This window comes from Ambystoma mexicanum, chromosome 2p (genome assembly GCF_040938575.1).
Source record: "Ambystoma mexicanum isolate Mex_15411 chromosome 2p, UKY_AmexF1_1, whole genome shotgun sequence".
Taxonomy (NCBI): Eukaryota; Metazoa; Chordata; class Amphibia; order Caudata; family Ambystomatidae; genus Ambystoma; species Ambystoma mexicanum.
The window spans coordinates 653,516,854-653,537,813 of NC_090923.1; the positions used below are offsets into that span (position 1 = coordinate 653,516,854).

The 20,960-nt window shown below is 48.4% G+C and overlaps 1 protein-coding gene across 4 annotated transcripts in view; it reads left to right on the forward strand.

The window, feature by feature from the left end:
* ACTN4 (actinin alpha 4) overlaps positions 1–20,960 on the forward strand; it is an 896,467-nt gene that overhangs the window by 613,138 nt on the left and 262,369 nt on the right. For all 4 annotated transcript variants that reach the window (XM_069644198.1, XM_069644197.1, XM_069644200.1 and 1 more), the window contains exon 12: positions 16,305–16,455. In XM_069644198.1, the coding sequence (XP_069500299.1) occupies positions 16,305–16,455 (151 nt within the window). The remainder of the gene's footprint in view (positions 1–16,304; positions 16,456–20,960) is intronic.

Consider the following 20,960-nt stretch of genomic DNA (forward strand, 5'->3'; position numbering starts at 1 on the left):
GCCTCGTGCGTTCTTGCTCTTCCCCTTGTGCATCTCAAGATGCGACTTACGCAGTTCGCTCTTCGGAGCTCCTGGCTTCAGGCAGTGGACCCGGACACCAAAATGGTTCTGGTTCCACCCTGCAAGATGACAGATCTCCTATGGTGTTCTTCTTCCAGCAATCTGTCGGTGGGTGCACCTTTTCAGGAGCCCTCCCCTCCGGTTACCATTACGACAGACTCCTCCCTTATCGGGTGGGGTGCGACGATGGATCATCTTCAGGTTTTCGACCTATGGTTGTTAGGAAAGATTTCGTAATTGTAGGTAATTTTCCTTCCATGTGGCAACCCCTAAACTTTTTGCTGTTTTTCACCTTGTTCTCGACTTTGCCAGAGAAGTACAGCCTTCTGCCGCACTCCTCTGGGCTTTCGCTCCTTTCTTACGGGGAAACTGACATGCCCTTAAGACAGTCAGTACCGGGAAACGCTGTTTTCCGTAGTTTCTTTTATCATGTTGCGGCTTTCGTGCAACATGACACAAGAGGGCACTGTAAGCTAAGTTACTGCTCTCTTGGGTCTCTAGCCTTCTACAGGCCCTAGATACTCTTTTAGGATTGTAACTGATCGGTGCAAGTGATTCACGGACGGGAATGGTGGCAGCGATCGTTTCTTGTGTTTTGAGCTCCTTTTGGCGTTTAAGCGCGTTTTTCGCGCTTAACCCAAAATGGTGGCCTGGCTCCCAAAATGGCCAGACCACGAGGCTCCTTTGTCCTGTCCGCTGACCGTCTTGCTCCCTTCACCTTCCCCAGGTCGAGCTGACCCGGGGCCTTCCTTATTTGGGCATGTACTTTCCCGCGAAACACGGATGCTTTCGCGGGCTTCTACATGCCTGGTGTGTGCCTCCAGGATGTGGGCTGGGATGTCTGGTCCCAATACACATCCTGGGTGCCAGAGAGTCTAGGGTGGTGTGAATGCCTGGGACCACCGTGGTCCGTGATAGGTCCACGTATGGTGTGAGTGTTGATGAGCGGCTCTCCCATTGAGTCCCCTCCGTTTTGGCGCGAAGGGAACCGTGGATAAGAGGGGGCTGGAAACACCACTACCATGTCGATCTCCTGAGTTCTCACTAACGAAGGAATACAGGAGCCAAGTATCCTGCGACCAAGAGGCTGAACCGAGGAATCGCTGGTGACCCGCTGAAGGACTGCTCCTCTGCACTGCTGTCGCCTTGTGAAACCCTTTTCACCTTTGATCGAACCAGAAGGCCTATACTGGTACTTCGACCCTTGGAATAGCGGGGACAGCTATTCTCGGCATCTTCACCATCTCCTGCTAGTAAGCCTTCGGAAGCGTCTCTGGGCCATCCAGCAGACTGACCAGCCTACACAGGAGTCTTGCTCTGTAACCGCCGCCAGGTTGTGTAGTATTTCGAGTCCTTGTCACACACACGATTCGTACACTTGGCGTTCCCAGGTCTGAAGTGAGTAGTGTACATTTGGCTCAGATACACACGGCCGCTCCGTTGCCCTGCTGTGGTAACAAACTGTGCGGGTTCCTTCGTTTGGCACGTCTTTTACTCAACTCTGCTGCTGCAGACTCAACACGACGACGAGACGTCCCCTGCTCTTCTGAACCTGCCAGCGACTGAAACTGACGCGGAGAAGCCTGGGTCTGCTTGCATCGGGGACTGGTGAGTAGCATAGCTAGGAACTGGTCGCCCTCCTGCAGGAGCCCATAGCTTTTCCCCGCTGTGTCAAAACAGCACGCCTTTCCGTACTCGCGCTCTGCTTCTGCCCACAGTGGAGGCTGCGCTTGAGTCGCGGAACTCTGTTCTTCTTCATTTGTGCACTAATCTGAACTGCCTGATTTCCCTCGAAGAGACTCCCCTTTTGCCCATTGGCACCAGCGTGTGCAGGTACTTTTGAGCACAAGGCTCCACTCTTCGTAGGGCTCGGACTTCCTTTTAGTTAGGTGCCTCTGGAGGCGGACTGGGTCTAAGCATTATTTCGCACTGCCTGTTTTCCTTCCCTTTTAGGTGGACTACACATTTCGTGCATCTAACGCTTGAGACTTGTTTATATTTGTATATATATTGTATTGGTATGGTATGTGTTGGTTTACTAGAGTTGTATTGTGATTTCTCGCTACGGTCATTGTTTTAAAGGCCTTGGAATAAATGTGTATATATTTTTAATATAACACCTGTTTGGAGTAATTTGTAAGTGTCCTTGCTTTGTGTGCTCATTTCGTGCTTTCAGTCACCCTCACCCCTCTTGAGACCTAGTCTTGACCGCTGCAATCGCTACCTTGATTGGTCTGGCTTGTCCAGAGGTTACCCTGTTCCAAGTAATTAGGTTGGCCTTCTGAACTTCTGCGCCACCAGGACAGAGTTCAGAAATCCGTCTTAACAATGGTCACCACAGGACAGACAACTTCACATAAATTATCTGGAGCTCCGATTTTCCTGGTGCTCAAAGCTTTCAAGCCAGGTATTGTGAACAAAGCTGTCTGCATCTGCACGGACAATGCGGTATCCATGTTTTACATCAACAAGCAAGGGGGGGTACCAGGTCACCTCCCCTTGTAGATCTAGCAATTCAGATTTGGGAATTGGCCATTCAGCAGAGTGTTTGGCTGTTGGCGGTACACATTCCGGGCCAGCTGAACGTAACGGCAGATTCTCTCATTTGGGAGCTGAACCCAGAGATCCTCTCCGACCTTTTTCGCCATTGGGGCACTCTAGTAGTGGACCTCATTGCAACCTCATCGAACAGGAAACTTCCTCTTTATGCTTCCAGGAATGGGCTCGGAGCCTCTTCCCTGGGGGATGCTCTCGAGATTCCCCAGCCCAATATGAGGGCCTACGCCGTCCCGCCTCTTCGTCAGATTCGCTGGGCGCTATGCAAGCTCAGGAACACATTGAATTACTCTCCTGTTCATAGCCCCTTGGTGGCAAGCCAGATTCTGGTTTTCGGAGCTTCAGCAGCTGTCAGTCTGCTCACCGATCAGGCTTCTGTTGATTCTCAACCTGCTTCACCAGAGCGATCAGCAGATGTGGCACCCCTCCCCACAATCATTCAGCTTGGCGGCCTGGTGCCATAGTTCAAATCTTTAGAAAGCTTCAATTAGTCCGCGGATAATGCGTATCATCCAGGCAGCTAGAAAACCTTCGATCAGGTCTCTGTATAGGAGAAAATGGCTCAGTTTCTGTCACTGGTGTTTAGCAAAAAAGCTGTACTCCAGAGAAGCTGCAATTGACACGGTGCTTCTCATTTGGCATCTTCGGGCATGCATGTCTTGTCTTGCAGTAATTTGTCTTTTGCCGCTTACCTGTCTTCGGACTCTTGCTCTTTTTCTTTGACAAACCCTGTCATTAATAGGCACTTTGCAGGTCTATTGCATCTGTATCTGTCACGATGCCCGCTCCTGGGGAGCCGGCTCAGGCCCTGCGTCCCCGAAAGCGGACATCAAGTCCCTGGGGAAGGTCCCAGCAACCCCTTATGGGGGCCCTTTGGACAGCGTCCTGGCGCCTATGGCGCCAGGCTCATTATGAAAGTGTTTGGGTGCACTTACCTGATGCAGACCATGCTGCAGAACCCCGGCCTCCTTGAGGCCAGAAAGGAACTACTTTACCTGTGGGACTCATTTACCACCCGGGCGTGGTCGGGGAAGGATACACACCTGATTGGAGGAAGGACACATTCTAGGAACTTCTTCCAAGGCTATTTAAACCACACCCGATCAGCCACATGTGCTTCGCGTTGTTCTGCATCTAGCAGCTGGACGCTCACCGTGTCTGCTCCTGCATCCTGACTTCTGCCACGCCTGCCAGCATCCTGAATCACCTGCAAAGGAAGGGAACAAGAGAACAGAAGAAGGAAAAGGCCTTACCTGCTAAATCTGCATCCCAGAGACATTTCGCTGACGATCCTGAAAAGGAAGACATTTATTTTTAAAAGCACATCACATCGATCGCTGCAGCGCCTCATTCTACTTATCTTACAGGGCGCTTCCATGTTCTGCAGCGACCATCCGGACTCAGTCGCGGCCCAGCGCCTAGGGAGAAAAAGACCATAACGAAGGTGAGAGAAAGAAGGGAAAAGGGAAGCTAAATCTCCATGTTAAGACTTACCTGCTGGGTCATTCCCTTTTCGTTTCGGGTCCGCGCCGCATCCAGGCATTTTCGGACCCCGGCCCCCAAGGGGAAAAAGACATCAGCATTAATGAGCGAATGAAAAGACATTACCAAGACGCTCATTAAAGACTTACCTGATTTCCACAAGGATTTCACCTCTCATCTCGGGTCGGTGCCTGTTCCCCGGCATTCCGTACCCCGGCCCCTATGGGGAAAAAGACACTAGCATTAGAACATTAATGCATGGACACAAGGGGAACCACTTATCAAAAACTTACCTGGAAGCCAAGCAAGTTTGGTTCTCACCAATCCGAAAATCCAGTGAAGTAACTGGATACCAACGCGCCCCTGCATCGGAAGCAGGATGGAGAGCTCGTCCTTCCAGACCCTAAGGTGAGACGCTACAGAGAAGCACAGAAGGGTTTTGAGGAGGGTGAAGGGGGTAAGTGGGAGGCCGATTGCATTACCCCGCAGACAGTTAACCCCCTATTTTCACCTACAGAAGGATACTTCTGCGAGTCAGACAAGCCAGATTTGGGGCCCGGTCCAGTCCGTCTCCCGACCCCTGCGCATCACCTTAGACGAGGTCACAACAGCGCGAACCAGGCCAGCGCCTCCGTGGGAGTCAGGTGAGCGTTACAGTATCCACCTGTGCATAACCCACATCCTAAGTGGGATCTGAATGTGGTTCTTACAGCTTTATGCCATAAACCCTTTGAGCCCCATGGCTACGGCTACGGTGGATTTGAAATTCCTTTCATGGAAAATGGCCTTTCTGATTGCGGTGACTTCGGCAAGGTGTGTAAGCGATCTTCATGCCTTGTCGGTAGAACATCCATTCCTCATCTTTCACAAGGATAAGGTTGTCTTTCGGACCAATCCTTCTTTCCTTCCAAAGGTGGTAGCCAATTTTCATCTGAACCAGTCTATTTCCTTGCCAGTTTTCTTCCCAGAACCGGCTTCAGATGCCGAGAGGGTTCTGCATAATTTGGATGTAAGGCGAGCCTGGCACCCATGCCGAGTCCTCATACCGGCGCCTTATGTTGAGGGTAACGGAATACTTGGGGAGGTTTGCGCCACAAGTGGATTTTCTGCAGGATGACCTGACGGATATCCTCGACCAAGGTCCACCAACTGACCCGGTACTGCCATTCCATGTGGCCTTGCTGAGAAGGGTGGCAGCAGCTTTCACTGCTCTGGAGAGTCTCCCGGAAGTGAGCAAGTCTTTGCCACGAAAATACCGCCTAGCCGGTAGCGAACCCTGTTACTTGACCACGCACCCCACTCCGGAGAGTGGTGGTGCAGGCAGCTACGGCCCCAGCAAAGCAGGCGTCGTATCCCTACCATCCCTCCTGATGGGGACGACAATCGTTTTGATGGCTGGGCGAAGAAAGTGTTTTCTTCAGGGGGTATGGCTTTACAGGCAGCCAACTCCGTGTGTGCCTTGTCACGTTTCACGCACTCTGTGGAACTGTATTTCGTTGGCGGCTGAACATATTCCCGAAGGGGAGGAACGGGATGGTTTTCTTGCTATTGTGCAGGATGGCAAGGATGCCATGTGTGAGTCCGTTCAGTCGGGTCTGGACAAGGCAGATTGTGTCAGCTGGTCCATGGCGGCGAGCACCGTAATACGCAGGTTTGCGTGGTTGCGGAAGTCGGGGTTTGCTCTGGATGTGCAAGCCCGGCTCCTCAACATGCCCTTTGATGGTGAACATCTTTTTGGCAGCAAGGCTGATGAGAGCCTTGTGAGGTTGCAGACCTCCAAAGCTGCAGCGAAGTCGTTGAGCGCTGCAGTTTGCCAACCTCCGCCTTTTCGTCCTAGGGGACAGCAATGGAGGGGAGGTTCCTTTCGATATTACTCATCCTTTGGTAAATCGAGAGGAGCTGCAAGTCAAAGGGGTCACCGTAGGAGCACCAGAGGTGGAAAACGGGGTACTCGAGGTGCAAAAGCCGCTCGGGCAGTTGCCTCATTGCCCTCAGGCACTGCCGCAGCTGCTTCGGCTCAGTCATGAGGCCATGTCCCATGGTTCGCCGGTTGGGTGAAGGCTGGCGCAGCATCTTGTAGAGTGGCGTGCCATTACTTCAGATGTATGGGTTCTGGAGATCATAGCCCACGGCTACGGTCTTCCATTCCGGCAGAGGCCTCACGACAATCCACCAGGGAATCTCTCTTTGAAGAGTCCGGATCCGCTCCTTGCGCAGGAAATGCAATCCCTGCTGGAGAAAGGCGCCATAGAACTGGTGCCTGTTGCGGAGAGGAACAAGGGATGGTATTCCCCTTATTTTTTGATTTCGAATCATCATGGACTTGCGCGGTTTGAACAAGCTCCTCAGGAAGGACAAGTTCAAGATGGTTACTCTTTCTCAAATCCTCCAGGCCCTTCAACTTCAGGACTGGTTGGTGTCTCTCGACCTCAAGGATGCTTACTTTCATGTGCCTATCCATCCCAAGCACAAGAAGTACCTGAGGTTTACGGTTGGCGACTCGCACTTTCAGTTTCGAGTCATGCCGTTCGGATTGACCTCCGCCCCGAGGGTCTTCACCAAGCTCATGGTGGTGGCAATGTATCTCCGGAAAGGGGGGGATTCATGTCTAACCCTACCTGGACGATTGGTTGATCAGGGCACGCTCTCCCGAGCAAGTCCTGGATCTGTCCGTCACCTGCCACTCCCTTCACAAGCTGGGCTTCTCCCTCAAGTCCCAGTTGATGCCAACTCAGCGGCTCCAGTACATCGGAGCAGTGCTCGACACATCCCTGGGGCAGTGTTTTCCTCCCCAGGTGAGGGCTCATCACATTCAGCAGATGGTGCACAAGTTTCAGCATGTCCAGAGTCTCCCAGCGTTCGAGTTCTTGAGGTTGCTCGGCCTCATGGCATCCTGCATTCTTCTGGTGCCAGAGGCCAGGTTGCGGATGAGATATCTGCAATGGGTTCTCAAGATGCAGTGGTCAGTCTTCCGACAGGATGTCGGACCCCGTTCAGGTGCCGCCCTCGGTCACCCAGGACCTTCTGTGGTGGGCCGTCGATGGCAATCTGATGAGGGGGGGGGTCCATTTTGGCTGCCCTGGCCGATGGTGACTATCATGACGGACGCATCACTCACGGGATGGGGAGCTCATGCCAACGAGTTGACAGCGGTTGTTGGTCTCCGTCGGAGTCCAGACTCCATATCAATCTGTTGGTGCTGAGGGCCGTCAGGCTTGCCCTGAAGGCTTTTCTGCTGACTGTGCGAGGGAATAATGTCCTGATTCTGACGGACAACACAGTGGCCATGCACTACCTCAACAAAAATGGGGGCAGGGTCACTTCCTCTGTGCTGGGAGACGATGCAGCTCTGGTTCTGGGCCATCCAGCAGGAAATTTCGATCTCGGCAGGTCATCTGGCCGGAGATTAAAACGAGACGGCGGACGCTCTTAGTAGGCAGAGCGCAATCTCTCATGAGTGGGAGCTGGCTCAGTAGATTCTCCTGGAGATCTTCACCCTTTGGGGGACCCCTCAAGTGGATCCCTTCGCCTCCAGTGTCAACCGTAAGTGCGAAAGGTTCTGCTCGCGGGAATTTCCTCCAAGAGGAGCCTTAGGAGACGGGTTCATGGTGGAGTGGTCCTTCCCACTGCTGTACGCGTTTCCTCCAGTCCCCATCATCCCGCAAGTGCTGCGGAGGTTCGGTTCCTGGATGATTCTCATTGCTCCAGCATGGGCCCGGAGAAAGTGGTACCCGGACCTTCTCGACTTGTCCATCTGCCCTCCACGTCGTCTTCCCTACCAAGACGATCTGCTCTCACGGGAGGGGGGTCAGGTTCTCCATCCAGAGGTCCGATCCCTCAACCTTCACGCTTGGCCTCTGAAAGGTTGAGGTATAAGGATTGGGACCTCCCTGAAGACGTGATGGAGGTGTTGCTTTCAGCCAGACGGCCTGCAACCAAGTCCTGGTACCGTTGCCGTTGGAGAAAGTTCTGCGACTGGTGCAGGGTTAAGAATGTGGATCCTTTTTCGTGTGACATTCCTGTAGTTCTGTCTTTTTTGCTTTCGTTAGCCCACAAGGGCCTGCAAGTGGGTACCATTAAAGGTTACCTGGCGGCGCTGGTCATATTTAAGCGCTCATCTGAGGATTGTTCTTATTTCAAAATTCCTTTAATTCCTCAGTTTCTCAAAGGGCTCACTAATGTGTTTCCGCCATCACCTTTCCAGGTGCCTCATTGGGATTTGAACCTTGTTCTAAAATTCCTAATGGGTGCTCCATTTGAGCCTTTACATTCTTGTCCTTTGAGACTGTTAACCCTTAAAACTGTGTTTTTAGTTGCGGTCACTTCCGCTCGCAGAGTGAGTGAGTTGCAGGCACTTTCAGTTAAGCCACCCTTCACTGTGTTTCATAAGGACAGGGTTGTCCTTAGAGTTCGTCCTTCCTTTCTTCCGAAAGTTGTCTCGGAATTTCATTTAAGCCAGAAGGTCATTCTTCTGGCATTTTATCCTCCTCCGCATCCTGATAAGGAAGAGGAGAGGCTCCATAGGTTGGATCCTAGGAGAGCTTTCAGTTTCTACATTTCACGCATGTCCCTGGTCAGAGTGGACAATCGGCTCTTTATAGGTTATGCTGGAAGGTTTTTGGGACAAGCTGTTACTAAGCAGACTTTGTCTAGATGGATTATCTTGGCAATTTCTGAATGTTACCGCTTGGCGGGTAAGGACCCTCTGGTTGGCTTACGGGCCCATTCTAGTAGGGGTATGGCTGCCTCTACTGCCCTGCAGAGGGGCTTTCTATTCGAAACATTTGTGAAGCAGCCACTTTGGCTTCGGTCCATACTTTTGTACAACACTACTCCCTAGATTCTATCCATGGGCAGGATCTGGCCTTTGGCAAGGCGGTCCTTTACTCTGCAATTTGATGTACATTGTACATTTCTATATTCTAAATTCTTTTTCCCCTCCTCCATACGTTGGTACTGCTTTAGGAGTCTGTCATAGATATGGAATACGTCAGAGGACCCAATCCCCTCGAAGAACAAGTTACTCTCACCTGGTAACGTTCTTTCGATGGGATAGTCAGACGACGTATTCCATATAGCTCCTTCCCTACCTGCCCCGCTAAAGAATTTCTTATGCGATTGCAGCTTACGTTTCCGCAAGGATTTCTGTGGTCCTACTGACAGTAGTTTGGTGCGACACGTTCTGGGGGAAAAAACTCCAACTGAGGCTACGGGCGTCGCGCGTCCTACTTATAACATCCGGTTATGTCGGCTCGACGCAGGCCCTCGAGGACATCTTATTGATGTCATCGGCACAGGACGCAGACGCCGAAAATTTTCCGAAGCAGCACAGCTGTGGTGATTACTGTCCTAGATATGGAATACGTCGTCGGACCATCCCATCGAAAGAACGTTACCAGGTAAGAGAGTAACTTGTTCTTCTGATGATTATATCTGCTTAGATTCTCACGCGCCCACCCTGCCTATCAGCTGGGGGCGAAAGAACATAGACGTCTTACTCCTTTCCCTCTTTTATGTACTCACTCACAATAGCTTTGGGCTCCCTCATGGCAGAAAAAATGCAATCGGAGGGACCTCGGTGCATGAAGGATTTTGGGTACACATCACGATAGGGCTAGTGTTACACAAACGCCTAGCCGACGTCCACTTTCGATCCTTGAAAGACCAGATGCAATATTCGGCGGTTAACACTGGATGTTGGACCATATGCACAGCATGTGAATCTAAGCAGATACAATCATCAGGAATGCTATTACGGTGAGTAATGCATTTCATCCTTACTAACTGTAGTTAGTAAGGATAAGGAAAGGATCTCGAAGGAGAACCAAAAGGGTTCCCAGCAACACTGCACATAAGCTGATGTGTGCTGCAAAAGTTAAACACGGATGCCTTTAAAGAGCTATGGAGGAAAGTAGAATCCATAGTAAAGATAAAACACAGAACAGTTTCAAAAGTCAGAGCATAAGAATGAATGAATGAGGGGGGGGGGGTGAGAGAGGCTCACCTCATTCAGGAGAGAAAGAAAAAGGTCCACAGGCCCAGCAAATAGTACCGTGGGTCTCAGTGGGTAAGGGCATGAAGCATAAACATGATAAATCTCCCTAACAGTATACCAAAACAAGTATTTTTATTGGGCCTTAAACACGAAGATATGAAACTAGCAGGTAGTATTATCACAGAACCATCTCACAAATGTATAAATTCACCAGTAGGTTCATTTACAATGTATCAATAATTAACCAGGTAAGTAGTCGGATGCAGATAAAATTAATATAACCAATACAATCCCAATTCTATTTTACTTCAGTCCAACTGCGAGATGTTAGAACAGTTTTTCTGAAGTCCAACTAAGGGCTTAGTAAAACCATTCAACTGAGACGGTGCAAGACTCCACTCTTAGTATAAGACTGTGCCACCTGAGTTCATGGTAGCGTAGACAGAGCAGCCAGGCTTATCTTGGGAGGGAGAGAGGGATGTAGAATCAGTACAAAAACTGTAATGCACATGGTCTAAAAACACAAACACTATGTATTGCTAAACATAAATGGTTTATTTAAATACACATAGGTCTAGATAAATCTTGGGGGGGGAAATAAGTACCATCACAGATCATATAAACACATTCTGGAAAAGCACAACACTATTCTTAAAGGTACACAGACTAAAGTATATAACCTTTGGAACACTTAACAGGAGTTCTAGGGAAGTCAAAACCAATAGTTACTTTAGATTACTTTCAGAAATGCTGGGGTAGTTGACCCTAAATTGTACCATGATGCTCAGCAAGAAATCGCATGGTAATTTCAACTGGACAATATGCTTTTCTGATCTAGTGAAACACAGATTCTAGGAAAAGTATAAACCTATAACTCTGATTCAGGATAAGTTATTGTAGGGGAAGTAGACCTTGGGAGTGTTCTATTCAATTACAGTTGCTTTTCATTTCATAGTCTAAGGGAAGCAATCACTCTAACTTATTTTAGGATAACACATTTCTTCTCGAGGTAAGTAAAACCTATACACTTTTTACAGAAGCCATAAGCAAATTAAAGGCAGGTATACACCTTAGACTGGTGTCTGTCTAAAACAGACCAGGGAAAGCAAAACCCAGTGTTACAGTTAGGTAAAAATTGGTGCAGTCCAACTTGCCACATTAGTCCCATAAGAATTCTCCTTGGCATGAGACCCACCTTTTTAATGTAGGCCTGTACTACACAAGTTGGTAGTTTCACTGGGCAGCCAGGCTTATCTTAAGAGGGGGTAATGTAAGTTGTAGAGCTGTGCAATGAAACCAATAAATGCAGGTATCCAAGTCAACACTTGCACACTTAAAGTTATATAATATATTATTTATTTATATACAAAGATATTTAAAGCATGCTTTTAAAAGCAGCAATTGGCTGTAACATGTATTCCCAATTAGGAGTCAATTCAGATAGTAACAAATACAGTAGGTGAGTAAATTGGTCATATGCTGCACATGTTCTTGCACCCAGAGGTGACGTCATTTGAGGTCAGTATAACATTTATATAGTATCACCTTAGCAATGTTCAGTTTCTCAGGACGGAAAGGTTGGGATTAGATGCAAACAGACTGGTAGGTTATAAGAACAGTTAGATTCTCCCAAAAGGATGCAGGCAGTCACTTATCCCAACATTAAAGTGTTCAACATTTAAGACCTGTATGCGACCAATCACTGCCAAAGCCAATAAGTTCAGAAGGAGGCCTTTAGGATGCCAGGATAGCCAAAGTCAAAGTTCTGGTGCTGCTCTTAGAACATTTTTCTTAAATAGTCTGTGTTCAAAAGAGAAATTGCAGCAACTCAAGAGTCCCCTTTAGAAAGTACCAGCTGTAAGGCCAATGCAGGTAAGTTGAGGTCAACTGGATATTGGGTAAAAACACACTCCCAAACGTAGGAAGTGCCCCAAATGGCAAAAGGATAAAATACCCCAAGCCCCACAGTACCTTGAAAATGAAGAAAGTGTTCCACATGGTTGCCTTCACGATGCAATGCTGTAGACCCTTGTTCCTGGTCCTTGGTCATGGTGACAAAAGGAAGGACGTCTGGTGGGCTCCTGTGGCAGAACTCGAGACAGGGACTCGGCAGCAATGGATTTCAGTCTATTCATCGGTTCTTTGTGGTTTTGTGCCTTTTCCTCAGCGCCAATGAAGAAAGAAAAGCTCTGGTTAGGATTTCCTTGATCCCTCCGTCCTGGACTCTGGTGAGGAGACTTTGGACGTGGATTTCTTGCTTCTGTAGGGTCCTCTGGATGCCTATGAAGATCTGGCAGGATTCGGACGACCATACACTCAAGTGGTCTAGGTACCCCGGGTATTGGGCTTCTGCAGCCTTAAAGTCGCAGCAAGTCGAGGGTTGCACCAAAATAGTTTGTGTCGAGGCTAGTTGGTCCCACCAGACTAAGGGAGGTAGCCGTCCTTTCCGTGTCTTCCCTGTTGATTCGAAAACCGGTTCAGCACAGCTTCAGGGCTTCACCGGGCTCTTCGCAGTTCACAAGGGTGCTGCTGGCATCTTCTCTTGTCCTTTGCTTCGTATTCTGTCCTCCAGTGTCGGCCCTGCTCTTAGTCCCAGAAACCTCGCTTTTTATGCAATTTCCCATTCGTTCACAGCCCTAGGCTGTCAATCGCATAACAGGGTGGCTGTCCTTTTAGGACAGCCAACTGGCCAAGAGGGACTGGTTTCACTTAGGCACACCTAGAGAAAAAGGATGGGGACGTTTTGAGATCCTCCCTCACGTCCTGCCTTTCTAGTCACACAAGCCTGGGAGGGCTTTGGGGATGAAACCCGCCAAAGGCAAACTACACAAAGGGCTCAAACCTGAAGCAAACACAGTAAATGCCTAGAAGAAGCCAACAAGAAATTGCAGAAAGACGACTGGGAACATTTTGGGGAAAAAGGTCACCCTTGCACTGCAGCTGAGGTATCAGCCTGCAGATACATGTCACTAGGTAGTAAAAAAGAAACCACTGCCACCAGCCATTCAGGTGAGTTAGGGTAACAATGTTACATGAGGAATGGGTCAAAGGAATTACTATGTAATACCCCCCCCCCACCTCCCCCCCAGCACTCCACATAGGCTTGTGTGTGCTGGACCCATAAAGTAAAGTAACACAGGGATCATCTTACTATTCTTGGGAACAGTAGTTTACATTCACCTAAGAAAATGTAGTTAAACATTAAAAGAAGTCGAAGGGACTTCTCAGTGGCACTGTTAGGCAAAGTTTGTATGCAGTACCGTTTGGGACCACCACACACAACTAGGAGTACAGGTGTAAGCAAACCGATCTTTGGTATAAGTCTGTACAACACAGTTTTGGTAGCGTTTCTGAGCAGCCAGGCTTATCTCAAGAGGGCAATGTGAGCAGTAATGATGTTAAACAGAGGTCTACAATCACAAGTATTCAATCAAACTCCTATACTCCAGGTTTCTTGGTAAAACACTTATTAATTTATTTCAGTCAGTTATGAAACTTTCACTAGAAGGAGGCAATCTATCTCGCACACAAATATACTTTAGTACTTTACACTACGTTTCTGAGTCATTTAAACTACTAAAAAGGCATAGGTTAATAAATAGGTTAGTTACTCTTAAACAGTGCAAATAGTTTGAGTTCACCAGAGGAGTCAATTCAACGCAATGGGTTAGGCCAAAGTCAATGGGCTGAAGTCTTTTGTATAGGATAAAGCAGTTCTGGTAGTTAAAAGGAAAAGTCTTTGCCAAAGTTCTTAGAAGTAGTTTGTAAAAAGATTCATATGTTGGGTCACAAGCTGACTTAGCCTGCAAGTTGCCAAAGTTTCAAGCACTTTCGCAGTGAGAGGTAAGTTCTCTCGGTTGGGTTTTCACAGTACCTTGCAATGAAGAAAAAGATTCAGCTGAAGACTTTTGTTCCTGGCAGTTCCTGCAAATCTCGCTGTTCCTGAGCCTCAGTCGTGGGGACAAGGGGGCGGATGTCAGGGGACTCCTGCACTGGGACTGGTCAAACAGCCGGCTATGGCAAATCTTCAATTCCGGTAGCTGTAGTCCAGCACAAAAACTGGTGGCCCTCTCCCTGGTTATTCGGTTTCCTGCAGCACTCTGAGGAAAATACAATCGGCTCCGAGAATGGTATCCAGGTGGCTTAGTGTCAAGTTGATTGGTCCCACCAACTGAAAGGGAGAAGTCGTCCTTGTGGGGGCTTCTGTCGAGATGAACTTGGCAATTCGGACCTGCAGCAGGGCTTCACCGGGCAAACCAACGGTCCAGGAGTTGCAGCAGCCATCCTTCAAGCTTGTCTTCAGTTCTTTCGTTCCAGTGGTTGACTCTGCCTTCCAAGCCAAGAGATTTGCCTTTTATTCTGTTCCCTCCCATTCATTCCAGTCTAGCTGCCACTCACCCAGCAGGGTGGCTGTCCTTGCCGGACAGCCAGCCAATCACGCCAGAGTGCATTTGGGTCTCCTAGGAGACTAAGCACAGGGAGTTTTGGGCACCTCCCTCACTTCCTGCCCACCCCAGACACTCAGGTGCCAGAGGAGGTCTTCAGTCCTGAAGCCTGCCAAAGGTGTAGGAACAAAGGGACCAAACCTGGTTTGGCGTGCAGAGACAAACTCTAGAAGGACCTTTCCAAAAAGAAATGCCGAAAAAAGACCGGGACATGTTTAATAAAAAAAAAAAGGGGGGGGGGGGCTCAGACACCATGTTGAAAAACATGGCTCCCGCGATTTAACGCTACTGGTGTTCGCGATCGGGAAAAATCATGGTAGTTTGTTGTAAAACCACTGCCACCAGCCATTTTGAGAGGAAAGGATAGCATTTGACTGCTACATGAGTTTATAGACACGGGGGATACTACGTAACCCCTCATGCACTCTATTGTAAGATAGGGTGCGCTAGGTCTAGGTATTTGAAAAGAATAGTAAAGTCAATTTCACTTTATTTTCTCTGGGAAACAGTAGTTTATCCCAGAGAAGGTATTAAACCTTGGGACAGCCTAAAAGGCTTCCCTGTGTGACTGCACCGAGGGTGCTGAGTGACACAAATGACAAGATGCCTATGCAGTTGTCTAAAACTCCATAACCATAGAAAACGCGAGTAAACACATCCAAAATACATGAGTGGGGAAAAAAGGCACTCTCTCTAGGTAAAAAAATAAATTCCTCAAAATCCAACAAAGTTGCTGGGGGTGTCTCAGGTGAAGGGAATTGGCACATTTATGTGAATTCTCCCAAACACACTGCACAGAAGGTGCTGTGTCACAATGCAAAAGCAGATGCCTATGGAATTTACCAGACTCCATAAAACAGTAAGGAACATGGAAAATCATATTCGGGGAAAACACATGAATGAGTGAGAAAAAGGACCCACTTGCCCGGGAATACAATTTAAAAAGCCTTGTGTCCAGCAAAAGAGCTGGGGGTCTCTAAGGCTAAAGGGAATTCACACAGAAATGACAATTCACCCAACAAATCATTAACTGAGTGTAACTGCACATCTGCTAGGGTCTACTACCCTTGTATTCAGAAAGTAACTTACGGTTTTACTCCCCATGAATAGGTGTGTCCTATACTAAATGTGTTTGGTAAGGTCTGACTTCACTAGAAATACTGTTAGTATTCTGAAGAAGGTTTATGCTTTGGTCTGTGTACCTTCAAGCAAGCATTGTGTTGTGTTTTTATAATGTTTTTTTGACTCTGACAAAGTACTTACCCCAGCCCTAACTTGCCCTAACTTGCATTTATAATAAACCTTTATTTTTTAATATAATTTCCAGTTGTCACTGTTTCTGTTAAACCCTTGTTATACTAGAAGTTCTTTGAACCTTCCTACAGCCTTCTCTCCCGCATAAGATAAGCCTGGCTGCTCTGTCTACGCTACCGTATACTCGGGTGGTATAGCCTTATATTAAGAGTCGAGTCTTGTACTGTCTCAGATGAATAGTTTTGCTGAGCCCCTAGTTGGACTTCAGAAAAATTGTCCTAACCTGCACATTTTTCATTTGTTTGATTCTGCAATATTTACATATGTTTATCGCATTTCCTTTCTGTATTCTGCTGTTTGTTTATTCATGGGTATATGGACCTGGTTAAAATGCTGATTATTCATGGACTAACACTTCAGATTTTTCCACAATTTCTCTGATATACTGTTTATAAATTGGGGTTTTTGCTCTGATTTTGCACAAGTTATATGGCATGTTCTGAATCCCGCAGGTAAGGAAGCAATGCTGAAACAGAAGGACTACGAGAGTGCCACCTTGTCGGACATCAAAGCTTTAATTAGGAAACACGAGGCCTTTGAGAGTGATCTGGCTGCTCACCAGGACAGAGTGGAGCAAATTGCAGCCATTGCACAGGAGCTGAAGTAAGGCTGCCTTTCTGAATACCTATTAAAGTGGATGACCTTTGAATATATATGATGTGCAGGACCTGCTGCAATGGGGTCTATGGGTTTTTATGGTGATTTTTAGTCCATACTGAGCTTACCAAAAGTCAGTACATCAATTCCATTACTGTCATTTTTTAAATAAGGACCTAATTGTTAAATGAGAAGGCACCAAACGGCGCCTTTTGCTCATAGCTTAATGGTGGCTTGGAGGCGGGCTTAACTGGCAGGTAATTGGCCACTTCTGCTAGCCAAAGATGAGGTGATTGTTTGTGCCTTAACCAATGTCTTATCACAACCCCTTCCTCTACCCCTGTTGGGGAGATTTGTCATGTTTGTGCATCATCCCCTCTCCTAGTGAGACCCCGAGTGCCTTTTGCTGGGCTGCTGGACCTTTTTGTTTAATCCTGATTGAGTGGAGCCTTTTTTCACTCATTCATTCTTATGAGTTGTGCCTTTTGGAGTGCCAAGGGGATACAAAGTTATCCTCCTTCTCTCTGCTCCTGTGACTTTTATGTCACATAGACAATCTCCTAGTTATGGCTGGTGGCAGTGGACGTGCTCTACCAACTATTGGGTGAATTTCCTACCACAGGCTATGTCCATAGCCCCGGTTATGCACAATAGGGTCCCCCATGTATTAACTTGATGGCGCCTTTCTTTTTTTGCCATTTCTAGCGTGGTTGTTCTTAGCTTGCCTTCTACCATTCTGGGACGGGGGTGGTCTGTGTGTTTTGCATTTGAGAGGAACACTTGGGTGTCCCTGTCTAGGCTCCAGTGTGTCTGGGTAGGCAGAAAGTGGGGGAGGAGTTTTTCACTCCACTACTGTCTGTCTAAATGGAACCAGCTCCCACTGGGGGTCTGGCTGTCCTGATTGCACAGCCACCTGCCCCTTTCTGTAAACTGCTGAGGGAGATTGCGGAGGAGTGAGTGCTGAAACTGTATGTAAGGTGAGGTTCCTGGGGTGAAAAGCACGTCGACAAGTGGAAACTGGTTGTCTTCTTCAATTACTTTAGAGATGCCAGCAGACCCTTTGCAAGACGACCACTGCTGTCCTGACCCTGTTTTCTGTACGATGGGAACTCTGGAGAGGCCGACTCCTTCCCTTTGACTGGAGGGAACAACCAGTCTCAAGACCGACATTAATCTGAGCCATCTCCTGAGGGCCTGTGTGCTTCCAGAGCTGCAGAACCCCAATACCAGGAGACCTGCGACAGAATTGAAGTGCATCGTTGTGGAAAGTCTGAGTCCGCCCAAGTCTTTGCTGGGCTCCAGGTGAACCTTTAGAGATTCAATCCGACCCATCCAAGTCCCCTCAGCAGAGTGCTTGACTGCAGGAATCGAAGAAGATTGACCGGATGCATTGCATCATTTGTTGGTTCTGCAGAAAAGGCCCCAAAACCGCAGAATGACCAGAAAAGTTGCTGAACTCTGTGCCGGAGGTCCTGCCTTGAGTCTGCTGCTGAGATCCTGTTTATTCACCTGCCTTTCGTCATCCGACCAAGGAATCCGGAGGTCGGGGTCCCACGCTGCCACATAGAGGAGAATCCAGCCGAAATCTAAAACCCAAGGTACTGTGGGTGAAAAAGGTATTGCTTACCTTGATCTGAAAAGTCGCTCCAGAGCGATGGAGTGCATGGGGAGATCCTCAGGGCAATCCTCTGACCTCCGATTCAAGTCGCTGCTTGTTTACCTTTACGGAGTACTTAACAGGTCTCCAACGTTGATTAAATCTTCTTGCCTCTTTAAGACTAGAAAGCATCCACAGGTGTTTTTGGCTTTCTGCTGCTTTACAAGACTTTGAACCTCTCTGAAATGCCTTTTTAGCTAGGTTTGCGTTTTGGACGTCAAAAGCCTTGCTATGTGAAGAAACTGACTCTAGAACCTTAGTCTCTGCTAGTATTCAACTGTTTTCCTTCCGAAAAGACTATCTTATGTGGTTTATCTAACTAAGTACGATTACTGTATATCTGTGTCCACGCGTACCAATAATACTGTAGAATTGTCATTAGTGTCAAAAGCTGTACCAATTAACTGCGAGCAACTACAAACTAAATGGTGGCCTTTGAAAAGTGTCTACAAGTAATCTTACATGTGTTGGTTCAATGTGCAAGTATTTAAAAGGAGATCTTGTGTAAAATATATTTCGAGTGGATTGTGTCCTCCAACGTATTCCTCATCTTAGATGTATTCCATCCAGTTTTGCAGCTCTTCGGAAATTTTTTCGGCAGAGGGCGCCGTGCGTTGAGTCGATGGTCCCTCGAAGGCCTCCGTCGAGGGTGACGTCATCGGGTGTATAAGTAGCACGCGCGGCGCCCGTTGGCCTCATTTCCGTTTTTCCGCAGTACGTTGCTACGGATATTCGGTGCGCCTCGAGTTCTGTCAGGAAATATATTACGAGAAGTAATGATGTCCTCGTCATTGACGCCGACCACGACCCCGAGATCGGGTTTTAAGAAATGCAAGTCGTGCGGCTCAAAAATGTCGATCACGGACCCGCACCGCAAGTGTTTGTGGTGTCTCGGGGAAGGCCACGCAATGGAGGCCTGTTGGAAGTGTCAGGCGGTGACGGGAAAGGCCTTGCGAGAAAGGAGAGAAAAGCTACAGGGAGGTCGGAAGGATCGGAAAGCCTCTAGCATCGAATCGGGACCCCATGGGGAAAAATCTCCTCGACACGAAAGGCATAGATCCAGATCTCGAAGCGATTCTCATCGCTCGTCGTCTTCGTCGAAGAAGCGATGCCATATATCTCCCTCCACCTCGTCAGACGAGTCCCTGAAAATGAAATGCCCCACAAATTCGTCTTCCGAAGAGTGGGAAGCATTTAGGGTCAAAATGATGGAGGTGTTTGAGAAAGCGAAGCCTCGGTCCGCGCCTTCTTCGGAAGCCGGCCGGGAGCGTCATCGCTCCGACACTTGCGTGCCCTCGAGCCCGGGTGCTCGTTAAAGGAAGGATAGGGAACCTTCCAGGAAGCCGAGCGAAAAACGCTTGAGTCGAGTCGACCGCTCGAGGTTACCGACGCCGTCCGAGACCTTTCACACCTCGAAGAAGAAACTGTCGAAGGCTGCCTTCACACTCTCGAAGCAGACCCTGTCGACGACCACGATGTCATCGACGCCGAAACCCTCGGTGCCAAAGGCTCCAACCAAGCCAGGGCAGCCAGAAAAAGAGAAGGAAAAAGTTAAACATGTAATTCCTTCAGAGCCTGGTGGTACACCTCTTCCTCCTCCTCCCAGAGAAGGTTTTCAAGCCTCTCCCTAGAAAGGAGTTTTTCAAATCCTTGACCTCAATTTTTGAGTAAGAGGAGAGATCCGAGGAGGAAAATGTACTTTTTGGATTGGAGTATGGCACCCCAAATGTCCCAGAATGCTTGATCTCGGAGGAAAGCAGAATGAGGGATTTGGTGGAGTCTTTGCACAATGCAAGTGGCATTGACACCTCTCCTGGAATGACTTTGGTAGACCAGATCCAGGAGAGCATGCCAGTCCATCTTACAGTCAGTTAATGACCAAGGTGATAGATTACTTGGGATGGGCTAGACCACAGCCCAATTTGTCCAGTACGATTTAACAGACATATTGTACCATGGTCCCACTGAAGACCCAGTACTACCTTTTCATGTAACCTTACAAAACAGGGTGGCCAAGAATTGGGGAAACTCCAGATTCTATTCCTCCGGTAAATAAATCCCTCGCATCAAAATACTGCCCAGCCAGTAGCGACCCCGGCTATCTGTCAAAACATCCAACTCCCGAGAGTTTGGTCATACAGGCAGCCACAGCTTCCAACATACTTGCGTACCCGTCTATCCCTCCAGACAGGGACGATAAGCGTGTGGATGGTTGGGCACGGAACGTATTTTCAGCCGGGAGCATGGCATTAAAATCTGCCAACTCCACATGTGCCTTGGCAACATTTTCGAACACACTATGGGAGTGCATTGCAATGGCGGCGGAGCACATACCAGAAGGGGAAGAAAGGGAAGGTTTCCTAGCCATCATTAGAGATGGAAAGGAGGCCATGCAGGAATCCCTTCAATCTGGATTGGACACTGCGGATAGTGTAAGCAGGTCCATGGGCACTAGCACGGTAATGAGCAGGTTTGCGTGGTTACCGAAGTCGGGTTTTGCACCGGACGTACAGAACCACCTCCTGAACATGCCTTTTGATGGGTCTCACCTTTTTGGCAACAAGACTGACGAGAGCCTTGAGAGGTTGCAGACCTCAAAAGCAGCGGCAAAATCCTTAGGAGCTGCTATTAGGCAACCTCAGCATTTTTGTGCGCAAGGGCAATCATGGAGGGGACGATCCTATCGTTATTACACCTCATACGGGAAGACGAGAGGAATGGCCAGTCAAAGGGGCCAAAGAAAGGCCACTCGTGGTGGACGAGGAAAACGTGCTAAGCCAGCTCCAGCTGCAGCCTCTTCGCCATCAGCAGCTGCAACATCTGCCACAAAACCACTTTGAGGACTTGCACCACA